We start from the raw sequence: 26036 nt of genomic DNA, 5'->3' as shown, positions 1-26036 counted from the left end.
TTGAACCCGTCACTCTGTCAGGAGCGACGAACTCCTTTTCTCTCGTTCTCTACCTACTACACCCAGTCGTCAAGATGGCTGCAATCAAGAATATCCTCTTGAAGCTCTCGCCAGCGGCGAAGAAGAGCGAAGATGGACGCGACATGTTCTCGAACCGCATCCAGTTCGTCCTCTGCGCCATGGGCGGTGCTGTTGGTCTTGGTAACCTGCTGCGCTTCCCATCGGTCGTGTACAACAACTACGGTCTCCAATTCTTCATCCCTTACTTCATCGCCCTATTCTTCGTCGCCTTGCCTGTATTGGTCCTCGAGATCGCACTCGGTAGTGTTTACCGTGGTGGCCCAGTTCTCGCGTGGCACAGCAACAACAAGCGCGCTAAGGGTATTGGTCTAGCGGTCGTCTTCAACGGCGTAAGTGGAATTGACTTGCAATGGTGAGAAACATACACTGACTTCGCAATTCTAAAGTATGTCGTGGTTACCTACTACGTGCCCCTCCTAGCATGGATCATGAAGTACTTCTCCCGCAGTTTCCAAAGCCCTCTGCCATGGAAAGGCCAGGATCTCGAGGAGTACTTCGCGAACGTTATCGTTGCCAACACGGCCGCAGCTTCCACGGGTAGTCTCAACCCCGATGGCAGCGTCGCTTCGTACACTCAATACGTTGGGACTGGTATGCTGGGGGAAACCGCAGGCTGGGCCATCTTCACTTGGTTCGTCACATGGCTGTGCGTCTTTAGGGGAGTTGGTATGACCGGACGTGTCATCTACGTTACTATGGGCCTCCCGCTCGTCCTTATCATCATTCTCATCGGCCGTGGAGTTTCGCTGCCTAATGCTGGAGAGGGTATCAAGCTTTACTTCGCGACATGGCGCACCAGCGCCCTCGAAAGCCCTCAGATCTGGCAAGCGGCTTTTGGTCAGATCTTCTTCTCTATCGGTGTTGGTTTTGGGTACGTTCTATTGTCTATCTCAGAAAAGAAAGTATACTGACGTGTCTCTAGATACTTCACATCGTGGGCATCTTACTGCTCTTCGCACTCCAATGCTGTACAAGATGCTCTTATCATTGGTTTCAGCAACTCCGCTGTTGAGATCATCGCAGCTTTCTCAGTCTTCGGTGTTGTCGGCTACCTGGGCATCGATCCCTCCAGCGGCACACAGCTCGGTACTTTCGTTACAGGATTCATCACGTACCCCGAGGCTCTTGCCCAGATGCCAGGCGCACCATTCTTCTCCGTTGTCTTTTGTGAGTTTTGGAACCTTCTCTCCCAAATGAGAAAACCTTGCTAATCTTTCCTCATAGTCTTCACCCTCTTCCTCCTCGGTCTGACATCCGCCTTCTCCCTCCTTGAAGTCATGACAACACTCATCATGGACACGAACTGGGGCCGCAAACTTCCTCGCTGGGCCGTCTGCACCATTGTCACCGTCATCTCCGCACTCATCTCCCTCATCTACTGCACCGAGTTCGGACTGCAGGCTCTCGATGCAGTTGACACCTACGTCAACGATGTCGCCCTCTTCTTCACAGTCTGGTGCGAGACCTTCGCCGCAACATCGCTCTACCGCTGCCGCGACGTCGCCCACCAAGTCGGCTGGCCGGGATACCTCATCTTCACCATCGGTTTCGCCGTCGCCCAAGGTCTCGGCATTCGCGTCGCCTACGGCTCGACTCCAGGAACTGGTGCTGGTGTCGGTTTCGCCTTCTTCATCGTCAGCAGTCTAATCGCACTTTTCGCCGCCCGAACACCTGCTATCCCGGGCCCCCGCTTCTTCGGTAACAACAAGTTCCTGAGCCGCTTCTGGTGGGTCGCTTTCTACCCTGGCCACCAGCTTACCCGGGACATGAATGTGACTATTGGCGTGGGAAAGAACTGGAATATCCCCTTTTACTGGGCTGTTATCATGAAGGTATGTCACCCTGTTTTACCCCAACTTTCATTGTAGCACTTCTCTGACTTGCCTTTTAGTACATCTCCGGCCCCATTCTCGCCATCGTCCTCTCCTTCGCCTACCCTAAGTTCACACAACAACACATGTTCGACCCAATCATGATCTACGGCTTCAGCATTGTGCACCTCGTACTGCCCACCATCGTTCTAGGTCTGCTGATGCCATCGTGGTTCAACTGGATTATCCCATCCGAGAAGGTTCTTCTCGGTGACAAGCCAGTTGCGCCTTTGGAGACGATTGACAACACGAACGCCATTATGAGGATAGGCAGTGAGGAGACTGGATCAGCGCCGCCGTACGAGGAGCCGAAGATGATGGAGACGAAGTCGACGAAGGTTTGAGCAGACTTTGACGGCACTTGATCGCACGTGCTGTGTGTCATAATGATAGACGGGGTTGTAGCTGGTGATTAGATACACTCGCTCATATATTTGTAATTCGGACTAGCGATATACCAATCCACATATCCACACTTCTTCACATCCCACATACCCTTCGCAGCATGCCATCTGCTACACATCCTACCGCGGACTAGCCCTAACCAACCACGTTCTAATCCCCTCCGTATGCCTTCTCGGCAACCCCTCCCACCTCCCCTCATCATACGTCTTATCCATCTCCCTCAGAATCCCCTGCGCCTTCCTCAACTGCAGTCTCTTCGCCCCCGCCCAAGGCGTCTTATCAATAAACGCATCCGCCTCCCCCACCAACTCCATCCTCTTATCCCTCACCTCCTTTCCATCCTCTTTCTCCGCATCACACAACTTACATTGACACCTGAAACCCCATGTCCGCTCTAGGAAACCCTGTCTGGTCTCGTAATCAAGCGACGCGTCGTACGGATGGAAGATCTCCTCGCCGGCTTTGATGGGCTGGGTCGCCCGGATGATGATCATATCGCCTGCGAATTCCTTCGTGGTGTTGGACAGACAGGAATGGTTGATGTAAGCCGCGTGGCGCCAAAGCCCCGTGCTAGCGTTCCTCGCACTTTCCTCGCCGAATTGACTTCCAGGCCCGAAACCGTTCCGCGACATGATGTCGTGGACGCGGAAGACGTCGACGATGGCACCCTCTTCGTTGCTGAAGATCTGTGGGCCTTCGCCTTGGTAGTCGCCGAAGAGATCCATCAGTTTTTCTGTTTGAGAAGGCTGGTTCAGACATTTCTGTACGAGTGCTTTTGCGAGACCGACGGGCGCGACACGGATCCGGTCGTCGCGCGTGTCGTAGGTCATGGCTGTTAGCGTGTCTTCTTCGTGGCCCCAGACTACGCAGAAGGCTTTTTCGCACATTACGATGTCGCCGGTGGCGAGGTCGCGTGTTGCGTAGAGGCCGCGGCCTTTTCCGGGACTGTCTTTGATGAGCGTGTTTTTGGTGAAGTTACCGGCGTCGACTCGGGAGCGGGCTTTGGAGAGATTAGTTCGGATCTTCATGAGGTCGTAGCCTCCTGTGTCTTCTTCGCGGAGGCGCGCTTCGATTTTCTTGAGTGAAAGTTTGGCGTCTTTGTCGTCGGGTGTGAGCTTTTGTTGCTCGAGGAAGAAGCCTTTCGCTTCTTCCCAGTGGCTTTGGGCGTATGCGGCTGAGCCGGCGCGGAAATATGCTTTGCTGTCTAGTTCTTTGGACTTTTGATCTTCGCGCCCGGTTAGTGAGGCGCGGGCGTCTGTCTTTACTTCATCCAGTCGGCCTAGCAGCAAGTTCACGTATGCGCGATTCCGGGAGATGTCGCGTGCTAGATCGGGGTTCGATTCTGCTAGGATGTCTTGCCTTGCGATCGCTAGCCCTGCAGTGTATTTCTCGTGGGACAGTGGAAGGTCTTGCTTCTTAAGTGCATTGTTGCCTTGAGTCTTAAATCTTGTGGCCGCCTTTTCTGCTGCTGCGGCATCCTCGAAGCTCTTTGGGCCTTGTTCATGGCAAATGACTAGGTCTGAAGGATGGTCGATGCGGATTGTAGGCTCGCCCTGTTCAGTGAGGGTAAAGTATGGCTCCTTGATGATGAAAAGCTTGGTCGACTCCAGTACATCCTCGCTATATCGTGACTTGTGCAGCAGTATTTCCAAACGCTCTGCGTCAGTTCCGTCTTCATTCTGAACCATAGTCCACGACCTCGCCACGAGTGTGACTACAGGGCTTTCCCGTTTAACAACCAGTTTGCGGCCTCGGTGATGCGTCTCCATCCTGAGGTCTGACATCTTCATCGGCTCTAGATCTGACAGTGGAGTCGTGCAAGGTGGATACGGCCGGCCTACTCCGATGACTGGAATAGTAGTTGAGGTCTTCCCCTGGGTTTGCAGCATATCGGGATCTGGCGCACCTCCCATATCCGCCATGAGAGCTGCACCAGTGGCCGCTTGGTGAGCGGCCAGCTTGTCTCTTGGAGCCTTTGCATTGCCGCTTTGCTCTTCGCACCTTTTAAACCGGTCTCTGATGGTATTCTGGATGCGTTCCGCCTCTTTCTCTGTGAGGTAGATTGTGTTATCTTCTCGTTGGCTGTTCGCCATCTTTCCGACCTGTGCCGTCGAGCCCCGACCGGCTTCTGCAGATTGGTCACACAACGTTGCTGGGGTCCCTTCTCGCCCACCAAAATTTCGACTGTTTCCCGATGACCTCGCTGACAGTCGCGTCCTGTCAGGAATTTGCGCAATGAGCTGGCGAAAAGACTCGAAAGAGAAGACGAGACGAAAGTAAGCGACGCGGCACCACGGATTGGAAATGTCAGAATTTATCTCTGGTTGAGTCAGATTTTCTTTCACTTGAAGTTTAACACCAGGCGCGCAGGCGCATTCGGAGGGGTTGAAGCTAGCTGAAATTTGTTATCGATAAATGCGGGGCTAACCGCGACACCTTGGAAAGCGGAACTTGAAGCCGCCCTTGAAGTTTACCAACGCCGAACATTGACCGTGTCAAAGAGAGATTTACTTCCACACACTCGAACTTTCTGCACCTGCCTCTTTCCCCTTTTGATAAGTCTCACTCAGACTGTTGTAAAGACTCTTGACCCTGTCGATCTCGCCCAGTAGCCGCTTCCTCTCGTCCTCATCTTCAACCTCTCCAACGACATCGGCAAAGCTCTTCGCGGTAAAGAACTTGTTCTTGCGGTTGTAAAGCTGCCTGCCCTGTACCTGTTCTTCAGTCTCGCCTTGCCCCTGTACCCGAAACACTTCTTGCAGGATGTCGATATCGTAAGGGATTCCGAAGAGATCCCGGCTATCTTCGTACGTGAACAAGTAGTAGAACTCGTTGAAACCCGCCCAGGTGATACCGCTCAGACACAATGAGCAGGGCTCATGGGTAGCGAGGAAGATGCAGTCTTTGGCGGGATGAGGTCGCGTTGAAGGATCGGGGAAGTCGACGGTGCAGAATTGTTGGATGCAGTTGATCTCGCCATGTAAGAGGGGTGAGATGCGCTCGTTGTTTGTCGCAAGAGTGTATGGTGTAAGGTCTTTGCGGGATAAAATGGCCGCACCGAAGAGTTTCGAGCCACTTGAAACACCTTTTCGCGTCAGAGGTATGATGCTATCCTCGATGGTAGATAGCAGGCTTGAGACCAGGTCCTTGGGTGGTAGTGACGTTGAGGTTGTGTGGGAAGACATTTTGTGGACGAGTAGCTGAGATGGATTTCGTGATGACGGGGCTTTCAGCCTTTGAGAGGTGTAGGTGTCAATTTAGACTAAGACGCTGCTCCCGCTTATCGCTCACTGCGTCTTTGGGTGGGATTGCTCTTCATCTGCATGTCGGAGGCTACCGGTGGCGTATGGCGCGGGGCCTCCCGATTTATTCGTAGCGGGGCGCTACCGACCGCATGCGTGGACTTCTGGTTTCTTCATTTTGTGGTTCTATATGGTCTCCTTCCTACTAAGACTCGGCCCAGACATCGCAGTTATGCAACGATCATGCCGCTGAAGGCCCACCTATTGCCGACCAGAAGCGCGTTCACACTCATTGTGCAGCTCTTTCGATCAGCGGATCTGAATCATCTCCGGCTTCGATTTGCCCGACAATGTATTGTCGAGTGGATGAGGAATGCCTTCCACCTTCTTCCTATTCAAACCCGCCACGTATGAGCTGCCAACGATACGATAAAAGTCATCCTGTGAACGCAGGATCATAGGACAGCCTGTGTTCCTTGTCAGAGCGACGTGATCCCCAGACTGAGCGGCGGCTGGACACACTCCAATGTAGCCCTTCCGGGTGATAAAGAACCTCTTAAGATAGCTATATGCCTCTTTCGCTTTATTCAGTATGGATGGGTCTTGTGCAGATGCAATGTCGCTCGTCTTCAACAGCGACTGCGCTACATAACTCAAAATGCCATGCTCTCCGGGTTTTGCATAAATAGGTGGTGCCTCCCAAGATATTTTGGCTAGTTGTTGACGAGCCGCATAGAAAACACTGACATGGTTTTCGGAAGTCATGTGGTAGGTAGCGGCCTCGCATAAGTCTTCCATGACGGCTTTGTATCCGTTCGTCGCTTCTGCAGGCCTGACATGCTCTTCCCAGAAGCTATCTAAAAAGAACCATGGGTGTATAAAGTGCGGGAATGACGTGAAATCTGAGAGAGCGACTATCTTATCCAAAGTAGTGCTCAATATGATGAGGGTGTCAATAGAGAGCGTGTCGAAATTCGATAGCAATACAGGCATTCCCTCAGAAATGGATCCTGTGAGCGAGCTGCCATTGTCTCCGGCAACTCCGTCGAACTTGCAGATTTCGTGCAGCCTGTGACAGGATGGGAAGTCGTTAAAGAGGGTCAAATCCCAACGTGGTGACCATGACGGCGTATCGCCTGGCCGCCATCGTTCCAGCTGTGACCCATGTTGAATTGCTAAGAGGATGTCTTCCGTCAAGCCTCGCTGCACAGCTCGAATAGCAAATTGTCGATAGACATGCTCCACAGTTAGAGTATAGTCTGGTATGGTAGCGTTAGCTAGTGATTGTCCAGCGGGGTCTACTGCTGCCCAACGATCATCACCGCATCCAAGGCCTAAGATCGCGAAGATTCGATCGCGATTGTCTGAACATTCGAATTTCCTGGCCGTATGAATTGTTCCCATGAAACTCGCTGCGTAGCAGCGCTGATCCTTGATTGCAGACAATCGGGATATGGGTTCGACTATCCCAGACTTGTGTGGCGCTTCGCACATCACGTCTGGCTTTTGAAGGTTGCTGATAGCCAGCTTGAGATGTGTCCATTGGAGCTCTTCCGCGCCCCACAGGAAGAGCAGATCCTTTGCGAGTGCGAATTCCTGTATGATCCAGACACGCCCCCACCATGGACATATACACAGGGCGTGGACGGGGTACCACATTCCAGGGTATGTGTGCAAACGCAGATTCATGTTTGTTAACAAACTCCTAAGCTCTTCAGCGTTCATATCTCGCTGGCCCAATGTGGAACAGATATCGAATGCGTCGCGGGCGTCGCCATGAAGATCAGGACCTAGCCACACTAGAACCCGGTACGCATTGCGGTAGACACGTTGCATAAGCTGCACCTGGTGTGACTTCTCGATAGCGTCAATCTGATTGATACACAGTCCGTCGATCCATACTGTTCGATGCTGATCCGGTAACCGAATACGCAGGAGAGCTTCGTGCAGACTGCGAGTCACTGGTATGACATTGGAATCGCATATGACTGAACATGCCAGATCCGAGTCGCCCCAGACGTACGAGATAGCTTCATACTCCGGATCGCTGTCGATGTCGCAATGCTCCAGGCTGCAAATGAGAGGATCTGTTTCGGGCGCAGGATGAACGTGCAGAACACGAATCGTTGTCGGCGAAGCCAGCTGCTTGTACATGGCTGGCGCAGGGAGACGATTGTTTTCGCGCATCAATATGGGTGCACTGCACGGATTCGTAGATATGGAGGGGCTCATACTTCTAGCAAGGCAAATGTGTCTGCACAAGAGTGGCACGGCTGCAGCATGGTTGATGGACCAATGATACGCTGGACTGACTTGAGCCTTGCATGGGCAGAAGCTGGAGGCCGGTGAGACGCCATTGGGTATAGGTCGAGAAGAACATAATCATGGAAGTTGAGCTCCGGCCTTGCTGACCCACAAGGCATGAGGCGCATGTCGATTTCAAGCTGTCTGTGAGGAAAGTTGTCGTGCTGTGCCTGAGTAGCTGCCAGAGTGCCGATAAGGTGCCCATGTGGGTCCGCTAGAAGATCACGCGAGCAGGCGCGAACACGCTCGACGCCGCACGCGTCGTGCATCCTGACATACTTCACTACCTCATGAAACACCGATCACACATGCACAATCGGTAGAGAAGTAGTCTAATCAAATGGACATTTGATTGATTCCTCAATTGTCATTACACTAGCCTCACAAATCGACAAACTCACCCTTCAGCAGCGGATCGTCGCGCACCTGCTGCAAGTAGCTCTCCACCTTGGCCGTCAACGCAGGCACATCGAATCCGAAGTATTTATAAGCAGCTTTGCCCGGCAAGCTGTGCCCGAAGCGCTTCATGCAGCAAGCCGCATCGGCATACCTCTCCCACCCGTTCGGCGCGAACGGCTCGATGACGACAGCCGGAATACCTCGATGCCTTCGCAGCGTGTCCCGCTTGTATTGTGTGGGTTGCGCATCGAACAGTCGCTGACACGGGAAGCTCACGACACGCGCCTTGATTTTCTTCGCCTTAAGCTCCTTCGCCGTATCGACAGCATGATGCAGCTCTGCACCGACACCGATAAGCGTCACGTCCGCATCCTCCACCTCCTCGATCACGTATGCGCCCTTCGCAACCAGTTCTCGCCTCGTTTGCGGTAGTTGAGGAAGAGTATGCCGAGATGTCGAGATGATGCTCGGTGTATTCTTCGCCTCGATCGCCGTGATCCACGCGCCTGCCGTCTCCTCGCTATCGGCCGGTCGAATGTACAATATATTGGGCATGGCACGGTAGAGGTTGGCAAGTTCGATCGGCTGATGGGTTGGGCCATCTTCGCCCATACCGATACTGTCGTGCGTCGCCGCATGTATGACCTGAAGGCGTTGCAGCGCACCCATGCGAACAGCCGGGGCTGCATAAAGGTAGAACATGAAGAAAGAAGATGTAACGGGGATAAAAGTGTTCGGTGCGTATGCTGCCAAACCGTTGGAGATGGCGGCCATGGCATGCTCTCGCACACCATAGTGGATATAGCGTCCGCTGTAGTTACCGACAATGCCACATGTGGTCTTCGGGTCGGGCTATGTGGAGTTAGCAATGGCGCTTCCAACTGGATGAGCATAGCTTACATTTTGGAAGTCGACTTTGCCCTTCCAATTCATGTTGACTGAAGGCGTGAGGTCAGCGGTGCCGACCATAAAGTTGTTGATCTTCTCAGCAATCGTGTTGAAGACAAGGCCTGACGCTTTCCTTGTCGCTGTGGGCGCCTCAGGAAACGAACTTGGGACCAAATCTTTCCAGTTGTCCGTCAGACGACCTTCGACTCGGCGTCTGAAATCAGCGCCCTCCTCCGGGTGCTTGCTCTGATACTCTTCTACTTTCTTCTCCCACGACTTTACAAGCTCCTCGCCCCTCGCTGGAATGTCTCCGAAGAACTCGCGCACTTCTTCGCTGACAACGAAATGTTCCTCAGGGTTAAAGCCGTACGCTTTCTTCATGTTAGCTACATCAGCTGCTCCAAATGCCATACCATGTGCAGTGGCATCGCCTGCGACAGCACTACCAAGACCAATCACTGTCCGAACGTTGATGAATGTCGGCTTTTCGGTGGATGATCGCGCTTTATTCAGAGCTTCGACAAGGCCCTCGATGTCGAAACATCCATCCTCAATGTCAATGATATCCCAACCGCATGCAGCCATCTTGGCGTTGACGTCCTCGGTATTGGTAAGGTCGACGGAACCGTCGCAGGTGACTTGGTTGTTGTCGTAGATGATTGTGAGATTGTTCAGCTTCAAATGGCCAGCAAAAGAGACCGCTTCCAGAGCAACACCCTCCTGCAGACATGCATCGCCGATCATACACCATGTGTGATTCGACACAACGTCGAAATCCGGTTTGTTGTAAATTGCCTGGAGATTCTTCGTCGCCATCGCCAGTCCGACCGCATTGGCTACACCCTGTCCTAACGGGCCAGTCGTCACCTCGATACCTTCATGTTCGATCTCGGGATGTCCTGGGCACAGCGCGTCGACGCGCTCTGAGTGGTACGACTTCAACTGGTCGAAAGTCATGGCTTTGTAGCCTGTGAGATGAAGGAAGGTGTATTGGAAAAGACAAGTGTGACCATTTGACAGGACGAATCGGTCTCGGTTGAAGTAGTCAGGTGTATGTGGTGCATATCGCATGACATATTTCCACAACGCGACACCGATTGCTGCCATACCAATAGCTCCTCTGTTGCATCATCAGCTTTGCTACAACAAGTACTGATTGGTACCTACCCGGGATGTCCGCCATTGAACTGCTGACATAGATCTGCAATGAGTAGTCTGAATGTTTTCAAGACATGATCCTGCTCTTTTGACAACTTCTGGACAGACGACTGTTCCAGTTTCGCCTCTTTCTTCAGTCCATCTACGACATTCTTGCCGTAACCGGTCGAGCCGCTGACCTGCGGTGAATCTTGCGAGGTATGCATTATGTGAGGTTGTGCGGAAACTTGCGAGTTGCGAACTTCACAATACAAACATTAGTAGTTCTACAGATCAAACAACATCAGGAGGCGCATCATACATAAGTACACCGCGTGCTGTACTGAAAACTAATCCTCGACGTCTATCCAGAACATTTGGCCGGGCATGCCAGATTCGGTAATCCGACGCGTCGCCATTGCGGAGGCAGGCTCGGTGTCTTCAATTCCTATTGGGCGACAAGGCTATAGGCTAGTCGAATACGGTAACCATAGCCACCAGCACACTACGTTGTCAGTCCCGCTGGAGATTTCCCCGCATTTTGCCACGACTATTGCGCATTCCGGTCTCCAGGCTGAGGGATGGGATTTCCACTCTGGCAAGAATGGCAATTCGGCGCGCTGAACATGTGGGGCTAATTCATGCATCGCTACTCTTCTCCCCCAAGTTGACAGCAGTTGCTCTTACTGGCGGTGATCGAACTTCACACCGCGACAAGTAAAGATGACCCCAGCACTGGTAGATGCGTCTTCCGCTCCCGAAGCACATGCGACACCGAAACCTACTATCAAGACACCGCTGTCAAATCCCTCGCTACAAGTCACCGCGGACCATAATCTGAAGCTACAAGAAGCGCCTGTGTATGCGCCAGCAAAGGGAGAGGTACTATTACATATCAAAGCTACGGGTGTTTGTGGGTAAGAATGTTCAGCGTCACGGGCATATTCAGACTATTGACAGCCCACAAGATCTGACATCCATTTCTGGAAAGCTGGGAGAATAGGCTCGCTCGTTGTCGAAGGAGACTGTATCCTCGGCCATGAAGCGGCCGGCATAGTTCTACAATGCGGCGAGGGTGTTACGACTTTGAAGCCTGGTAGATACACTTCTTCGTGTTGAAAGATCGATACTAACATATACTACAGGCGATCGCGTAGCTGTCGAACCCGGCGTGCCATGCGGCACATGCTTCCTCTGTATGGACGGCCGCTACAACCTCTGTGAAGACGTCCAATTCGCCGGCGTCTACCCATACCACGGCACAATCCAACGCTACAAAACGCATCCTGCAAAATGGTGCCACAAACTCCCCTCCAGCGTATCCTACGCCGAAGGCGCACTTCTCGAACCACTCTCCGTCGTCATGCACGGTATCAAATCCGCCGGCCTGTCTCTCGGACGCGGTGCAGTAATCTGCGGCGCAGGCCCTATCGGTCTCATTGCGCTCGCCGCAGCGAGAGCAAGCGGAGCGCATCCGCTCGTCATCACAGATCTTGAGCCTAAGCGCCTGGCATTCGCAAAGCAATTCGTACCATCGGCCTTGACATACCAGGTCGATCGCAATCTAGATGCGCAAGGCAATGCGAAGAAGATTAGAGAGTTGTTCGACTTCGAGAACGTGGGTGAATATGGTGCACCCGAGACTGTGCTGGAGTGTACGGGTGTGGAGAGCAGTGTTATTACTGCTGCGTATACGGCGAGGAGAGGGGGTACGGTCATGGTTATTGGAGTTGGGAGGGAGATTATGAATAATCTTCCGTTTATGCATTTGAGTCTTGCTGAGGTATGTGGACTGCACTTCATCGTACTCACGTCTACGAGCAAGTTTGGAGCTGGGTTTGCTGACACTGCTGTAGATTGATCTCAAGTTCATTAATCGCTACCGCGATACTTGGCCTTCTGGCCTTCAGTGTCTGGCGGGTGGTATCCTTAATCTCAAGCCGCTTGTCAGTCATACGTTTCCGTTGGAGAAGGCGCTGGATGCGTTGCATACGTGTGGAGATTTGAGCAACGGGAGTATCAAGGTGCAGATTATCGATGAAGTGGATGATGTGTTGTAGAACATTCAGCTCGACGAGGGTTTGGATGAGATGTTTGTCAATCGAGTCAAGGCGAGGGAATCCAGAACGCATAGGACGGATGCTGAGGCTATGGATCAGATGAAAAAGGAGAAGGAAGCCGCATAGATTGCTGAGGTAGAATGACAATACAACAAATCGAAAGGCTGCTTGAGCAGCAAGCTCAATACGTATATAGAAGAGACGATATAGTCCGCTAGATTTACTCCTCGATTGTCCGTATCCAACTCTTCCACATCCGTAGACGATTGAATACAGCTACAAGAATGCCTCCCCAAACTCCGGACACGACGAGCATACCGCTAGACGATGCAGAACCGCCAAAGTTACACACAAATTGCAAGACCTGCCGTCAAGAGATTCCTCTCCACTGCACAGGCCTAGTTGATCTATTGGCGCGCTTCACGCCAGTCCAAGACAGCGTGTTATGCTATCTCAACATCCGCGACATCGTTGCACTTTCTCGGACTACCAAGGCGCTCAGTGGATGTGTTGGTATAGTGGAACGCACGCAGTTTGATGTTAACGAAAGACTAAAGCGCTTCTTTAAGAACCCGAAGGCGTTTCGTTCGCTACAGGCGAAGCACAATATCGTCATTGGCGGTACCTTCGCGCTCGGCTTCATGTCAAGAGATCATTTGAACACCAGCTTACAAGAAGTTGATGCATTCTTATTACATGAACTTCTCGTTCAACAAGGAGCACACGGCCAAGCTCTACAATCCTTTCTCGTGAGCGAAGGGTACCAGCTCACAGGCACAAGGTCTATACCAAACGTGAGTCCTCCATTGCCCACTCTACCTAGGTATCTTAATTGCCAACATAGCCAACCCCAAATTTTAGCACCCGATCATGGTCCGTACAAACTCCAAGGGATTGCGACGCGTGGCAATTGTCGAGCTAGAGACACCTCCGTTTTCCCGAATAAGGAACGCTGCATTTACAAGCGATGTCAATTTCATCACATGGAATAAGGCGTATTCGGTGTTTGCGTACCAGACCTTCATCTTGCAAGAGGGCTATCTACTCAAGCACGTTGCGGACATAGCAGCGGACCGCACACTGAAGGTGTGGGACAACATTGGTATCAGCATCGCGCCCGTTAATTTCCAGGACGCGCTTCACTTAGACGCCAGCACTGATCCAGGAGCCAGCGGTCCAAGATCAAAGATGATGAGAAAGAGATTGATAGGCGACAGACACTCATGGGTAATACACCTCGACACGCATGGTATCGAACCGCCGCCGTTCCAAGATCATTCCTTCGACTATGCCGGGTTCGAAGTTACGACGTCCATTAGGAACACAATTTTTCTGCCGTCGCCCGGCCCATTCCCTCCATTCGACCACTACACCATCAAGATGACAGTGCTTAAAAGCCGTGTCCTGCGCCATCAATACGCGTTCGCTGATCGAGCTCGCGCAGAGCATTGTTACTTCAGGGATCGTGCCGTTATGCAGCTTTTCGCCCTAGCGAGTGAACAACGACCTCCGGGGTTTGCTCAGACATTTGCCCTGAGGCAGAACATCGACTTGAGCGGTATCGGTGACTTTGTGCCACCGGGAGGATGGGTCTATCACGACGACGAGATGTTCAAGATGTTGGAGATCAAGTATCCGGGGGCTGTACGAGTTATCGAGAGGAAGCAATAGCGGTGGAGCAGAAATACCATGTATTGCGATCGTGCCAGAGAGGTTTCATCAGGACTTCTGCACACTCGTGACACCCCAAGCCTTCCGAAAGTTCCCCACGCACCAATCCAGTAGCCCATGACTATCTTTATCCCCAAACACCCATTTTACACCAGTATCTCATCTCCATGTTCCTTCAGCCCCAAACGCCATCCCTCATCCTTCTTTCTGCATCCTGCAACCCGAATCCTCCCACCTCCTCGGTAACCGAAGACCCCGGACCCAGCTATTTCAAGTACCCACTCGCGCATACGCATGGCAACACACGTGCCCAGCACATCTGCAACGCATCACAAAACCAGAAAGGTCTACTATGCGGCAGCTGGACGTGGGGGCCGGGCAACGGGAATAACGCGTCAAAGGACATGGATGAATGGGAGTCGGCGTCTAGCAGGATTGTAGTCGCCGAAACCACGGGAGCGTGAAACGGGGGTTTTCGTACGTGGGGTCTGGAAATGCAGGGCTTCCAGGATAGTTCTAGTGTTGCGCGAAGGGTGGACTAAGTGTTTAAGGAAGTGTGTGTATACGTGAAGGTAGGAGGTCACACGGGTGTATCAGCTGAGCGGGGCATGATGCGACTTCGTTCCCAGGGCCCCCTGTGGACGCGCGGAGAGTTGGTTTGAAAGTTGTAATGTATACTGTGAATTCGCTGTAAAAATGCAGACAACGCAATGAGGTAGAGCGATGATGTCGTGCCCAAATGAGTATGATCCCATACTTCCCATCTAAGTAACATGCTTGTGGACTCATCTGACGGCCTTGGACGTGGCGTCATGCTCACTAGCATCATCATCCAAATCGTCGTCCCATTCATCCCTCCTCACACCACTCTGCTCGGCCGCTGAAGCAGCAGCGCCAGGGGGTGGCGCATCGTCATCGCTCTCGTCCTCAAACGCGGCTGGATCGGCCAGTGGCTGACTTTCTGGGTCCACATTCCTTCCCTCTGGACTGCTCCTCTTCGGCGCACCTTCTACGCCCTCATCCGCAGAGACGGAGATTCCTCTCCGACCCCACTTGTTCTTCGGTTGTGTGGTATCGTTGCGCTGTCCAGCGGTCTCCTCGTCATAGTCGAAGTCCATGCTCTTCCTGCCCACGAACCGGCCCACGATCCATCCGCGGCCCAGATCCTCTGAGTCCACTACGCCGCCGTGTCGGAGCTTCACACGCTGGCGCGTGTAGTATACCCATGCGAAGTCGATCATGAGAGCCGTCTGAATAGAACCCCAGACCCACGATGTAGGATCGAGATAGTCGTCTTCCTTGACGCCGCGCATGATCCAGTTGAGAACATATAGGGCGCGGTATGTACCTAGTGTGACTAGGTAGTAGGAGTCGATGACGGTAGGTACGGTTGTTTGACGGAGGAGGAGCAGTTGTGGGATGACGCAGACAGATTCGAGGATTTCGGAAAAGACCCAAAGAATCTATTTTGTCAGCATCTAGTCGAGTTTCTGAGGGGGTGTAAGCATCTTACCTTCATAAAGGTGCTGTGCCCGAGAACGTGATCCCTAAACATAAGGTACCAGAATGGGGTGATGAGGATGCTGCCTAGCAGACAGTACATGCCAAACTTCCATGCCTTCTCTCGCTCCCGTGTGCGCGCGTATACACTTGTCATCAGGAAGATGATGTATAGCGATGACAGCGTGTAGAATATCTGACCGGTTAGCCGCGTACGCGTAGACGTATGCCGGGCCTCCGTACCTTCAGCGAGAAGTTCCACGTATGCCACCCATCCTTGGTGATGGAAGAGCTGAAGATGTCGAGATATCGCGTGCCGAAGACGAGCGCGTAGAGGACCTGGGTGATGAGGGATACACCTGCATACGTCAGCCCATGCTGCAAGCTTCAAGTGGTGATTAGATTCATCTCACCCTCAGCACTGCTGTTGGAGTGTATCGCCCATATCAGTATGAGCTTCGATGACGTATGCGAGACGTCGCCGAGGATGTGGAAGAGGTTGAACCCCGTCATTTTGGGGATAAATAATGCTATGCGACGGCTACACAGCACTAGGCCAGCCGCCTGTCGCCTACGTGTTGGGGCTCAAAGCGCGCTTCCGGCACTCGGTGCCAATAAGAGGATCAGGGATAAATAGGTGCCGGCGCGAGGATGTGCAGCACGACTTCCGGTAGGATTTGGGGTCGACGATAGGAAAGGACGGGGAGGCGATGGGCGGGCTGGTTGGTGATGCGTAATGTCTTCCCCGGGTTTGACGCAAGCTACCACGCTACATGTAACGTGCTTGGCAATTCCCAAGGGTTCACACTAGCGCGTCACATGCGGCCTAGTCGCTCGAGCTAGCCTGGAGAATCGGAACGCGAGGCTGCAAACTCCACATCTGCTTCTGAGATATGTGGTCTAGCTTCGAGGATTTGCAGGAGATTAAAGATTGTTGGCGAGCTTAGACGATGTTGAGAATTGCGTTTGCATGCATGCGTCTTTCTCGATAGGCGGTCGGACTGGCACCGATCCGGCATAGGCTACCGACTGCTTGGTCGGAACGCTCATCGTGACCTTGTAGCTCAGAAGTTTTGATCTACTAAAACCCGTTCTCAGCAAGCGTAACTTTTAGATCGACCCGTATATCACTCGAGGGGCAGCATTTGCGAGGCCGGGTGCCAGTGGATCCGCACTAGATGACCCCGAGAGGCTCGTTTCGCTTTTGAACCACAGCGCGCGTGCTTGTGCAAGTCGAAGTATGTCACAAAAGGATTGCTGCATATCGCACGAAGAGTTGAAGTCAAAAGCGGAACCACATTACAAATGTATGGCACGATAATAGTCGGGCGGTGTGAGGCGCAGCTAGCGAGCCAAGCAGACATTGTGGCTCAACTTACGCCCCGTGCTATTCCGAGATGCGAAGTCGACACAGCCTTGCAAACGAGCGTCTATATCGTCCATAGATCCCGTCGCAGTATTTCAGTAAGTCGGATAGTGAGCTACAGCGCCGCATAGGTGCCACTCGCAGCCTCATATCGGTGTTTCTTGCGGCGAAGATCATGGACGCCTGGGTCAGGACTCCAAGGCATCCAACGTGGCGCGCGGGACGGATGGCAACATCCTTAGGCCAGGTACGCAATCCTTCGCTGTACCTACGTATACTTCGAGAAGGTCATATGAGCTCCGTATCCGTAACGGTGAAGATGTTGCCGACTCTAGGCGGGCATGCAGTGGTTGCGATGTGAGTGGCCAACTTCATCACTTCGCAATATCTCAGGCAAAAGTGCGGATCCAGCCCCTCAAGTCGCATGCAACAGTACGCTGTACGGCGTAGTCATTGCAAATACCCGCGATAGAACAGATCCATCAAGTGCCGCAACGTGTATATTTCCATTTTCACTTCGGAACGGTTGTCAACCGGGAAGGCTGAGTGAATCAAGGCAGATTCTGCGCCCATAAAAAAAGCAAGACAGAAACTGCAAGTTGGAGGACGAACGTAAAACAATGGAGTCGCAGCTATATCAAGAGTCAAAAGGCAGTGTACCAAGATCTGGAGCCGCCGCTTGCTGCGGTCGCAAAGTTCAGTGCGTCACCATGGGCACCACCCACACTCCACTTCACGGAAAGACCATGAAGGACGCTCTTCAACACAAGAAGTGTCGCAGGTATTCTGCCGATACGAAGCCCCCGACGAAACACGGCAAACAAAGTAACGAGTGAGGATCACCGTTGGAAGACAACAAGGAAGCGGGGTCTTCGGGCGCTGGACCGCCGCACAAACGAAGTCTTTTAGCCGTTCAACAACGCACAGCCCAGATTGACTAGTAGCAGATATGTACCATGGCGGTGGGGGGTCACACCCACTGAGCATTGTGCGGAAGGTCGCTGTCGGCGGTATTCCACGGAGCAGACCCGTGGTGTGGGGCGAGAATCGACATGGCAGACGTACACGCTAGCAAGCGACGTGATGTGGATAGCAGTGGTGGCAGTGATCTTCGCTGATATCGTGAGCAAGTGCTGTGTGAGAGGTGCGACGAAGAGGAGGTGAGTTGGAAGGGTGGGAACAAGGACGAAAGGGGCGAATTAGCGGTCATTGCCCAGCCGAAGCGTATATTAGCGGCCAATAGAAATTACCGCAAGCGTGCATTTAAGCGCCGTCGCGTCCTTCGCTTTCAGCTTACGCACCCTATGCGGGGCAATTTACTGGCTTTGAGGCAGCTCGACGGCACAGCTGTCCAGGCGCACCGAATGGGAAGACACGGCTGGCCAAATTTCCTCGTTGCTGCGCGATGGAGTGCACCCCTTGTTGACGGCATCCTATGGCGCCGCCAGCACAGACAGGTTCGTCAATATCACGCTGCATCGAAAAGAGATTAACCCGCTGGGTCGCGATTGTGGGAGGAGTCTCAGACGTCAGGGCCGACGTCAGGGTGGCCGCCTTACTGAAGGTTACATTCGACTTCCACCCTCAAAAACCACAGGTATGCGCACTAGCCACGGTGCCGTGTAGCGGGCACACCCTGGCCGGCCAGGCGTGTAGCGGAATCCGATAGCAAGGCTGCCGCGACGCCCACACGGTCATGATCACCGTTGTTGCAGGACACCACCTAGAAAACCCAGCGCAGCGTTCCGGGCCAGCAAATGGGCCGGACACAACCGTCGAGCAACGCTGCATGGCTGGCCAATTCGCGGCTCAAGCGCAAGGCATGGCATGCTGGGGTCAGGGCCGCCAAACCACGTAGAGACAAGAGAAGAGCAGGGTGAAAGCTCGGGGCGCTAACGTGCAGGCCTGACCGTCAGTGCGCAGCAGCATCCTTCAAAGCCTACTGGGGGTGGCACGTTAGAGTCGACGCACTAGAAGTGACCTGCACTCGAGGCCGCTATACCGCTACCATCTTGATAAATATGACTGAGGCGTTCCCCTAGCCTAGTCGTCCAGCTCGAGCCTGAATATCATCACCGTGCGCCGCATCCTCTTCTTGCTACCGCCCGTCTCCAGTCTGCTACATTAGTGACCAGCAGTAAGGCGCAGCACATAAGCTTCTTCAAATTCTACCCGCAGCCGCAGTTGTCATGTCTATCATACTTGAAGGTGCTATCCTCCCTCCGCATCATCTCCAAGACAAGTCAGCCTCGTCCTGGCCAAGTCCCTACCACCCTCAGTACTACCCCGCGTTGGCCTCCTCGCCTGGCACTATGTCTCCACAGTCGTTCCATTCATACAATCCACGCTTGCCAGAAAGCCCTCTGCCTTCTCAAGAGCTCAACTGTCAGCCGACTACTGGGTGGTATGCCCCCTCAATTTCGGCCCCAGAGTGCCATAGCGAGGTTTGTACTTCACCCTTGTTGCGAGATCGGCTGCTCATATGCCGTCGTCTAGACCACATACGCCTCATATGGCTATATACCTCCACACACGGCGCAGGTCAACTTGTCACCGCCTGCGTCTGCATCCTACTACTCAGCAACAGCTCCAGTGTCGACTACGCATTCAACAACAGCCATCTCTCCAGGTACCGTCTACTCTCGGGAATCTGTGGTACCAGAGTCAACACGGCCATCTGAAGAGCCCCAATCCGACGCAAGGACTGTCTTGCATCAGCCCACTTCTCGCTACAGGAGACAGTCTCACTTCATGGACCGGACTCACAGCGGTTCAGACTCGTTGCATTCGGCCGCAGTGGACGGCTCCTGGACGATGAACGCACTAGGCATTCATGCGAACCACGAAGCCTACTATCCGGCATTCCCAACCCATAGTCCCCGAGTGAGTGAGCCATCAACAGAGCTATCGTCAAGCCACATGCCCTCGCCACAACCCCGACGCATGTACACACCGATCGCTCCTCTACCCCTGGAGACACCCCGTTCGCACGGAACCAAGCGACAGAGGGAAGACGACGAAGAAGAAGAGCCCAAGCGGAGAAAGCGGTCGGACTCACAGATATCGTCCCAGTTTGAGCTCAGTGAGGAAGACCGTCTACTTCTTCGGCTCAAAGAGGAAGAGCACATGCCTTGGAAAGACATCGCCGCACGCTTTGTCAAAGACTTCGGCAGGCAGTACCAAATACCCGCACTGCAGATGCGTATCAAGCGGCTAAAAGAACGGATGCGTCAGTGGACCGAAGTAGACGTCCAAGCACTGCGCAAGGCCCATGACTACTGGGTGCAAAACAAGTTCGACATCATCGCGCAAAAGGTATGTATCACCACCATCGATTCCAGTAACAGCCACTGACTCCCGTAGATGCTCGATTACGGCGCAGAAGAAAAATGGACCGCACGCCAATGCTCTCGCAAATGGCAAGAGATCGATCCAACACCCATACCCTACACGCAGTTCGACCACCACGTCCAGCACGTCCAGCAAGGCTTTGCACCCTACGCGATGAGCCCCATCGAGCCCACGCCCATGAACTTCCCTCCCTTCCTGCACCAGCACCACACCACCTAGTCAACCTCGCCAGTGTCAGCCTCGCTTATTACGGCAGGAGGATGCGGGTAAACCACGCCGCATCGCTCTTCCTTTCTGATTCTTCCACTCCTAGGGATTGTCCCATCGGGGCAACATATCTAAGTCTAAACGCTTCCCGCGATGCGGCACAGACACACCGGCGTTTAGCAAAGCGAGCAAAAAAAAACGGGCGGCTTGCATGGGCTTGGGTCAGGGAGTTCTATGGGGCACAGCAAGCAGCAAACCAGCGCGCAACGCCTTCTTAACGTTCGCCTTTTATGTCATTTATCTTCTTCTTTCGCTCGATACCCTTGCTTAACTAACTACATTTGTTGAGTTATCTTATTTCAAATACATATAACGATCATCTTCATCTCCTTTCCTGTTGTTGAGTCGCAGCTAGATCTCACAGGCCATCTGCGCGGCCCCCTTCTCCTGCTTCCCCATGTGTAACACGCGCACATCACATATCCCTGCTGCGCGTCTCTTCGGTTGTTGCAAGCTTCAAAGACTGCGCGTCTGCATCTACACGTGGAATGAGACAAAACGAGATCGCGTGTCTCTCTCCCAAAACCGTTAAACCCTTCTTCATTTTCCCTTTCTGTCGCTCGCGCATGCGCTTTTCGCACCGCCCTAATTAACCTTATGCCGCCTTGTGGGGCCCTCGTTTTTGTTCTGGTCCCTCGCTCCTTCTTCAACGGGGCACCCATCTCCGTTACCACACACCCACCTGTGCCGAACTGCGCCGCAATACAGTACAGTCGTGCCGCAATCACGATTGTATCGATTTTTGGCGCACTGGTTTCAGATGTCTTAATAGAAAGCGCTGTGACAGGTTCGCTTATGACTTGACAAGGCTCTATTTATCTTTTTTCGCGGCTGCTCATGTGGTTAGTGGACACGAGACAACCGTTTTTTGCGGCAGAGGTATGGGGCTTGGGCTTTCACCCGCGCGGCTCGCGTGTCTTGAGGGCGGCACGGTGGTGGTGGTGCCGTACCTTCGCGCAGAAGGTTTGGAGATGGGTGCGGCGCCGCAATCGGGCCTTTCGTGTCTTGGTGCCCTGCCCGCTATGGAGAAGCGATGGACACTGTTACATTGTGCGTTCCTTCGTGTGAATCCTGTCAAAGGGCACGGGGACATGACGTGCTTTCGCGATGAATGCCAATGCGCGCGTAGTCTGCCTTGATGATGCAGGTCACGCATTCGGGTCTGTTACGTATAGCACTGCGCATTCTGTTCTGTGGCCTGGGTAAGATGCATCATCGCTGTGGCTGCGCTATTTGCTTAGCTATGACGGTACGCATGGGTCGTGTGCCTCCTACCTCCGACTTTTCCGAGTATATCGGTGCTTGTGTAAGAAGTGTTAGTAGTAAGAAGGCGTGATCGACGCCAGCATCCCTCGTATACCTCCATTCCAAGCTCGTGACTGGTCAGCATAGTCAGCCCTATGTGTAAGCTACGTGGTACAGTCCCTTCTCCACGCGAGCACGTAACAACTTACCTACATGCCACTGTTGTAGTGTGCATGGGCCCATAGCGCGAGTATGCTAGGGGGTCTCAGCTACGCACACCGTACCTATCCTCGTCATCATCCCCTGCGTCTGCCACTATCTTACTGAGGTAGTTTCACATTCTTAGTGATGTCTGGTCGAGACCATTCTTCGGCAGATGCACCAAGCACTGACAGACTGATTGAGCCAGTGCGATTGGAAGGCACGGGTGCCATGCGGTCTCCTGGGGCGTAGACCAAGGAGATCAGCAAGATGAACGGTCCTTACATAACGCTGTGCCGAGTTGCGTATGTGGGTAGATTCTGATATTGACATCGAGCACTGAGCTCATGCTGATGTTGCGGAGAACAGGAGCTCGGCCGTATCAACCCCCGGCTGATGGACTACCACAGACGTATAGAGGATGATAGTATCACATCTCCACACTATGTGGGGATCTGAGTAGGAACACCGGCTCCTACGTGCCGTGACATTGTATCTGTCAATCAAGGGCCCCGCAATCCTGAGTTCCCCTTAAGCTGTCAGTCGCTCTTCAAACGGCACGGGTGGCGCCGGTATGCACGACAAGAACTCTCGTCACACTGTCTATATCCTTCAGTGCTGCGACATCCTTTGCGCCGAGTGCTCTCCTATACGCACTGTAGATGTAACAGGTGGACGACGTCTACGTACTGAGTGTAAGCACTGCTGTCAGAAGCTCGAGCTCCATGCATGATGCCACCGAGGCCTTCGCGGCAGTTTCAATCGACGCATCGACAATGGCTTCGAATACGGTCTGACGTGTACCACACATCTACCAGATCCAGCACGAGCACGGGTAGAAGTAGAATCTGGACGATGCTGATGGACCGCGCGGTGTAATATCATGCATCTGGTGGCTATGACTGGTCAGCGCGTTTCGAAATCTGGTGGATGGCGACGAACGATTTGCTTGGTGATCGCCCGTGGCTTGCTCGGAAGGAGGGAGCTTTCACGTCACAAGCCCTAGTCAGCTTACATCCGCTCGCCAAGGCAGTCGCGGACCGCGATGAAGACCGGTTCGTTGCGCATGTACGCAGCTTACTTCTGCTCGACGTCGCCAGCGGCCCGAACGGCCCTACGCTCGAGTTGAAAAACGGCTGGTAGCGGCCTTTCGCGTAGAACTTCCAATGGGCGTGGTGGTAAGAGTCAGGATTTAGTGTGATAAACTTCTTCTAGAAGTCTTAATAGGCTGCTTATCATTTTAGACTAAGCCTCCGAGAGCGCGCTGTGGCCAGTAGTAAGCTTCGTCGTCCGCGTGTGCTGTATACCCCCACGTTCCTGCGTCGTCGCGCATCACGCAGCGATCGGAACATACCGCCATTCTACCTGGCTAGTCGTCGACCGCTGACAGCAGGACAGTGTTCCACGTTCTGATTCCGAGCATGAGTGCCAATAGCGGCGAGACTCAGACGCAGGATGCGGACTAGTACACTCGGGGTAGGTGACATTGTTCGAATCTTCGGGATCTCCTCCGCATTGCCGAGCACGCGATAAGACAACGACCAGAGTCAGTGGAAAAGGATCCCTGTAGCCGTGAATGACGCATTGAGCGACGGTTGAGGCTTGCGTCGAGGGGTTGAAACAGATCAGGAAACGGTTTGATTGGGTCGTGAGGTAGACGGAAGGGCAAGCAATGTGACAATGACAGAGGAGCTGCAGTTGACGACTCGACCGGGTTAGTGTTTCATGATCTACGCCCCACATTAGCAAAGGAGTGGAAGCGAAGTGTTTCCCGTCTCTGCGACCCAGAAGATAGAGTCAGTCGATAATGGCAAATATTGTTGAACTGCACATGTTTTAGCCGCATCGCATGGGTTTCCAGTGGTGGCACAGAAGCGGCCAGATGCTAGACCCTATGAAGTCACCCTGCACGTGCGTGTCGTGTCAGCGTGCATCCCTTCACGGCTCACCGGTGGTACTACAGGCTGCCGAACCACTCGTTCACAAGCTCATGGTCGGACAAGCTTCAAGGCTACGGCAAAGATCGATCTCTATTCCGATAATGCGATCGGCATCCATCGAAAACCAGTCGTACAAAACTCTTCGGCTAATGTTGGAAAGCTGTCGTGCTACACTCCGTGAAGTTGAGAAACGTAAACCGACTCCTGAGACGCTGCCGGGGTGCCGAACCAAGGGCCAGTCCATCGGTGTGTCGGAGGAACGAGTTAGGCCTGCAACCTGCTATCCTCTTGCAGAAAGCTCATACTCTTTACGCGACCCAGAGGTCCAAAAAGGAGGGGGGTCGGGACGTTTCAGGTCCGTGGGCTCGCATGCGCAACGTGGTATTGTAATTATCCATAGTGTCAGGCGCCTATTCGCGTGCGTTCGCCCCACCAGCTTTCGCCAGTCTGCAGCGTCTTCTCCAGATCTTCTTCGGCCCTTCTAGCGCTGACAAAGGGCCCGTCATCTCGGATCCCGTGCAGCTGAGGCCCGCGAAGCCGCCTGGGGTTCGCATGAGAGCTGGGAGCTCGATGCCTGTCTTGCTTCGCATATATGTGTTGAGCGTAAGAGGCGTCAATAACGGCGGTGATCGCTGGGTAAATAGTTGCAGAGTGACAGGAAAGAGCGGCAATTTGCCTAATTATGTGCTGCTACATTGGGTCGTTTGCTGCGTCATATGCCCTTAAGTGGTGGCTGCGAATTGATATTAATATTGCCGTTTTGGGACGAATCGCGTGGTAAGAGGCTCACGCGCCGTTGAGGTTAATTTGGTAGTAAAAGGGCCCAAAGAGAAGCGGTGACGATGAAGTATCTCCAAAGTGCGATGGACTGACGATGATAAAGTTTTCTTTCGCTATACGGTGTAGCTATGTAGGTGATCTTGCTAATGACGCGTCTTTAGTCTTCGGCCTTGGCGCTTTATGTCCGTTATTTCCAGATTCGCCGGAGTATACTCCTACAGGTATCATCCCGTCCTTGAGGCAACAGCCGCTCAAGATATATAACTATTTCCATTCATTCCGTTGCAAAGGTACTATGCGTACTGCTGCCCTCACAAGATTGTCAAATCTACGTTCTCAATTGCCCCTTCCCAGATCACCTCGGTCCTTCCATACGTCATCAGCAATGATGGCAGGGCTTACCATCAACTCGCAACAGACCATGCCATCAGGCTACAAGATCCCCGTCCTTGGATATGGCGTTTACCAAACACCAGCAGACATCGCTTCCGAGGTGGTTGAGCACGCGCTCAAAGTCGGCTATCGCCACGTTGATTCTGCCGTCGCCTACCGGAACGAGCAACCATCTGCGGAAGGCATGAAGAAGTCGGGCATTCCAAGAGAAGAGCTATTCTTCACGACAAAGATCCCTCCGAAAGACATGAGCTACGAGAACTCGAAACAGCACATTGAAAACACCCTCAAGATCACCGGATTCGATTACGTCGATCTCTACCTCCTGCACAGTCCCTACGGCGGTAAGGAGAACCGCATCGGTGCGTGGAAAGCGCTCGTTGAGGGTGTGCAGGCAGGCAAGATTCGCTCAATTGGCGTTTCGAACTACGGCGTGCGTCATCTAGATGAGCTAGAAGCGTGGATCAAAGAGACGGAGGCAAAAGAGGGGAAGGGCAAAGGTGGAGTCCTCAGCGTCAATCAGGTAGAGCTTCACCCATGGCTCGCGCGACCAGATATTGTAGACTGGTGCAAGAAGCGGGGTGTACTATGCGAAGCATACAGTCCGATCGTGCGCGCAACGAAGAACGACGATCCGTTGCTCCAGCCACTCGCGAAGAAGTACAACAAGACGCCTTCACAAATCTTGCTGAGATGGAGTATACAAATGGTGAGTATAAATGCAAAAGCTTCTTACTAGAGAGCATCGAACTGATGATGCTGTTACAGGGATTCATACCGCTCCCCAAATCTGTAACCAAATCTCGCATCGAGGAGAACGCCCAAATCTACGACTTCGAGCTCACAGCCGAAGAGATGGAGAGCTTGGATACTGGAGTGTATGAGCCCTGCGCATGGGATCCCACCGTCAGTCACGACTAAAGTCGTGAACATAT

The 26036-nt window shown here is 53.2% G+C and overlaps 8 protein-coding genes across 8 annotated transcripts; 4 read left to right on the top strand and 4 right to left on the bottom strand.

Moving 5' to 3' along the window:
• Positions 1–74: 74 nt before the first annotated feature.
• Positions 75–2296, top strand: J4E92_008171 (uncharacterized protein; the record flags this gene model as incomplete). The annotated part of the gene is made up of 5 exons (XM_051499526.1): positions 75–410; positions 468–952; positions 1004–1248; positions 1306–1913; positions 1973–2296. 5 exons carry the CDS (start codon positions 75–77, stop codon positions 2294–2296), a joined length of 1998 nt encoding a protein of 665 aa, XP_051350309.1.
• Positions 2297–2476: 180 nt separating this feature from the next.
• On the bottom strand, positions 2477–4450 carry J4E92_008170 (uncharacterized protein; the record flags this gene model as incomplete). The annotated part of the gene is made up of 1 exon (XM_051499525.1): positions 2477–4450. One exon carries the CDS (start codon positions 4448–4450, stop codon positions 2477–2479), a length of 1974 nt encoding a protein of 657 aa, XP_051350308.1.
• A 414-nt stretch (positions 4451–4864) lies between these two features.
• Positions 4865–5542, bottom strand: J4E92_008169 (uncharacterized protein; the record flags this gene model as incomplete). Its single annotated transcript, XM_051499524.1, has 1 exon — positions 4865–5542. One exon carries the CDS (start codon positions 5540–5542, stop codon positions 4865–4867), a length of 678 nt encoding a protein of 225 aa, XP_051350307.1.
• Positions 5543–8284: 2742 nt separating this feature from the next.
• Positions 8285–10554, bottom strand: J4E92_008168 (uncharacterized protein; the record flags this gene model as incomplete). Its single annotated transcript, XM_051499523.1, has 3 exons — positions 8285–9154; positions 9203–10310; positions 10358–10554. 3 exons carry the CDS (start codon positions 10552–10554, stop codon positions 8285–8287), a joined length of 2175 nt encoding a protein of 724 aa, XP_051350306.1.
• A 496-nt stretch (positions 10555–11050) lies between these two features.
• Positions 11051–12387, top strand: J4E92_008167 (uncharacterized protein; the record flags this gene model as incomplete). Its single annotated transcript, XM_051499522.1, has 4 exons — positions 11051–11244; positions 11296–11423; positions 11473–12110; positions 12184–12387. The coding sequence occupies 4 exons, from the start codon at positions 11051–11053 to the stop codon at positions 12385–12387; spliced, it is 1164 nt and encodes a 387-aa protein (XP_051350305.1).
• A 2456-nt stretch (positions 12388–14843) lies between these two features.
• Positions 14844–16071, bottom strand: J4E92_008166 (uncharacterized protein; the record flags this gene model as incomplete). Its single annotated transcript, XM_051499521.1, has 4 exons — positions 14844–15521; positions 15572–15754; positions 15802–15917; positions 15972–16071. The coding sequence occupies 4 exons, from the start codon at positions 16069–16071 to the stop codon at positions 14844–14846; spliced, it is 1077 nt and encodes a 358-aa protein (XP_051350304.1).
• A 3772-nt stretch (positions 16072–19843) lies between these two features.
• J4E92_008165 (uncharacterized protein) lies at positions 19844–20494 on the top strand (the record flags this gene model as incomplete). The annotated part of the gene is made up of 2 exons (XM_051499520.1): positions 19844–20239; positions 20288–20494. 2 exons carry the CDS (start codon positions 19844–19846, stop codon positions 20492–20494), a joined length of 603 nt encoding a protein of 200 aa, XP_051350303.1.
• A 4602-nt stretch (positions 20495–25096) lies between these two features.
• J4E92_008164 (uncharacterized protein) lies at positions 25097–26022 on the top strand (the record flags this gene model as incomplete). The annotated part of the gene is made up of 2 exons (XM_051499519.1): positions 25097–25810; positions 25870–26022. 2 exons carry the CDS (start codon positions 25097–25099, stop codon positions 26020–26022), a joined length of 867 nt encoding a protein of 288 aa, XP_051350302.1.
• Between the last annotated feature and the right edge of the window lie 14 nt (positions 26023–26036).

Source organism: Alternaria infectoria (genome assembly GCF_024043175.1).
Source record: "Alternaria infectoria strain BMP 0036 chromosome Unknown scaffold_15, whole genome shotgun sequence".
NCBI classification, from domain to species: Eukaryota; Fungi; Ascomycota; class Dothideomycetes; order Pleosporales; family Pleosporaceae; genus Alternaria; species Alternaria infectoria.
This window is presented reverse-complemented; position numbering and strand designations above follow the sequence as displayed.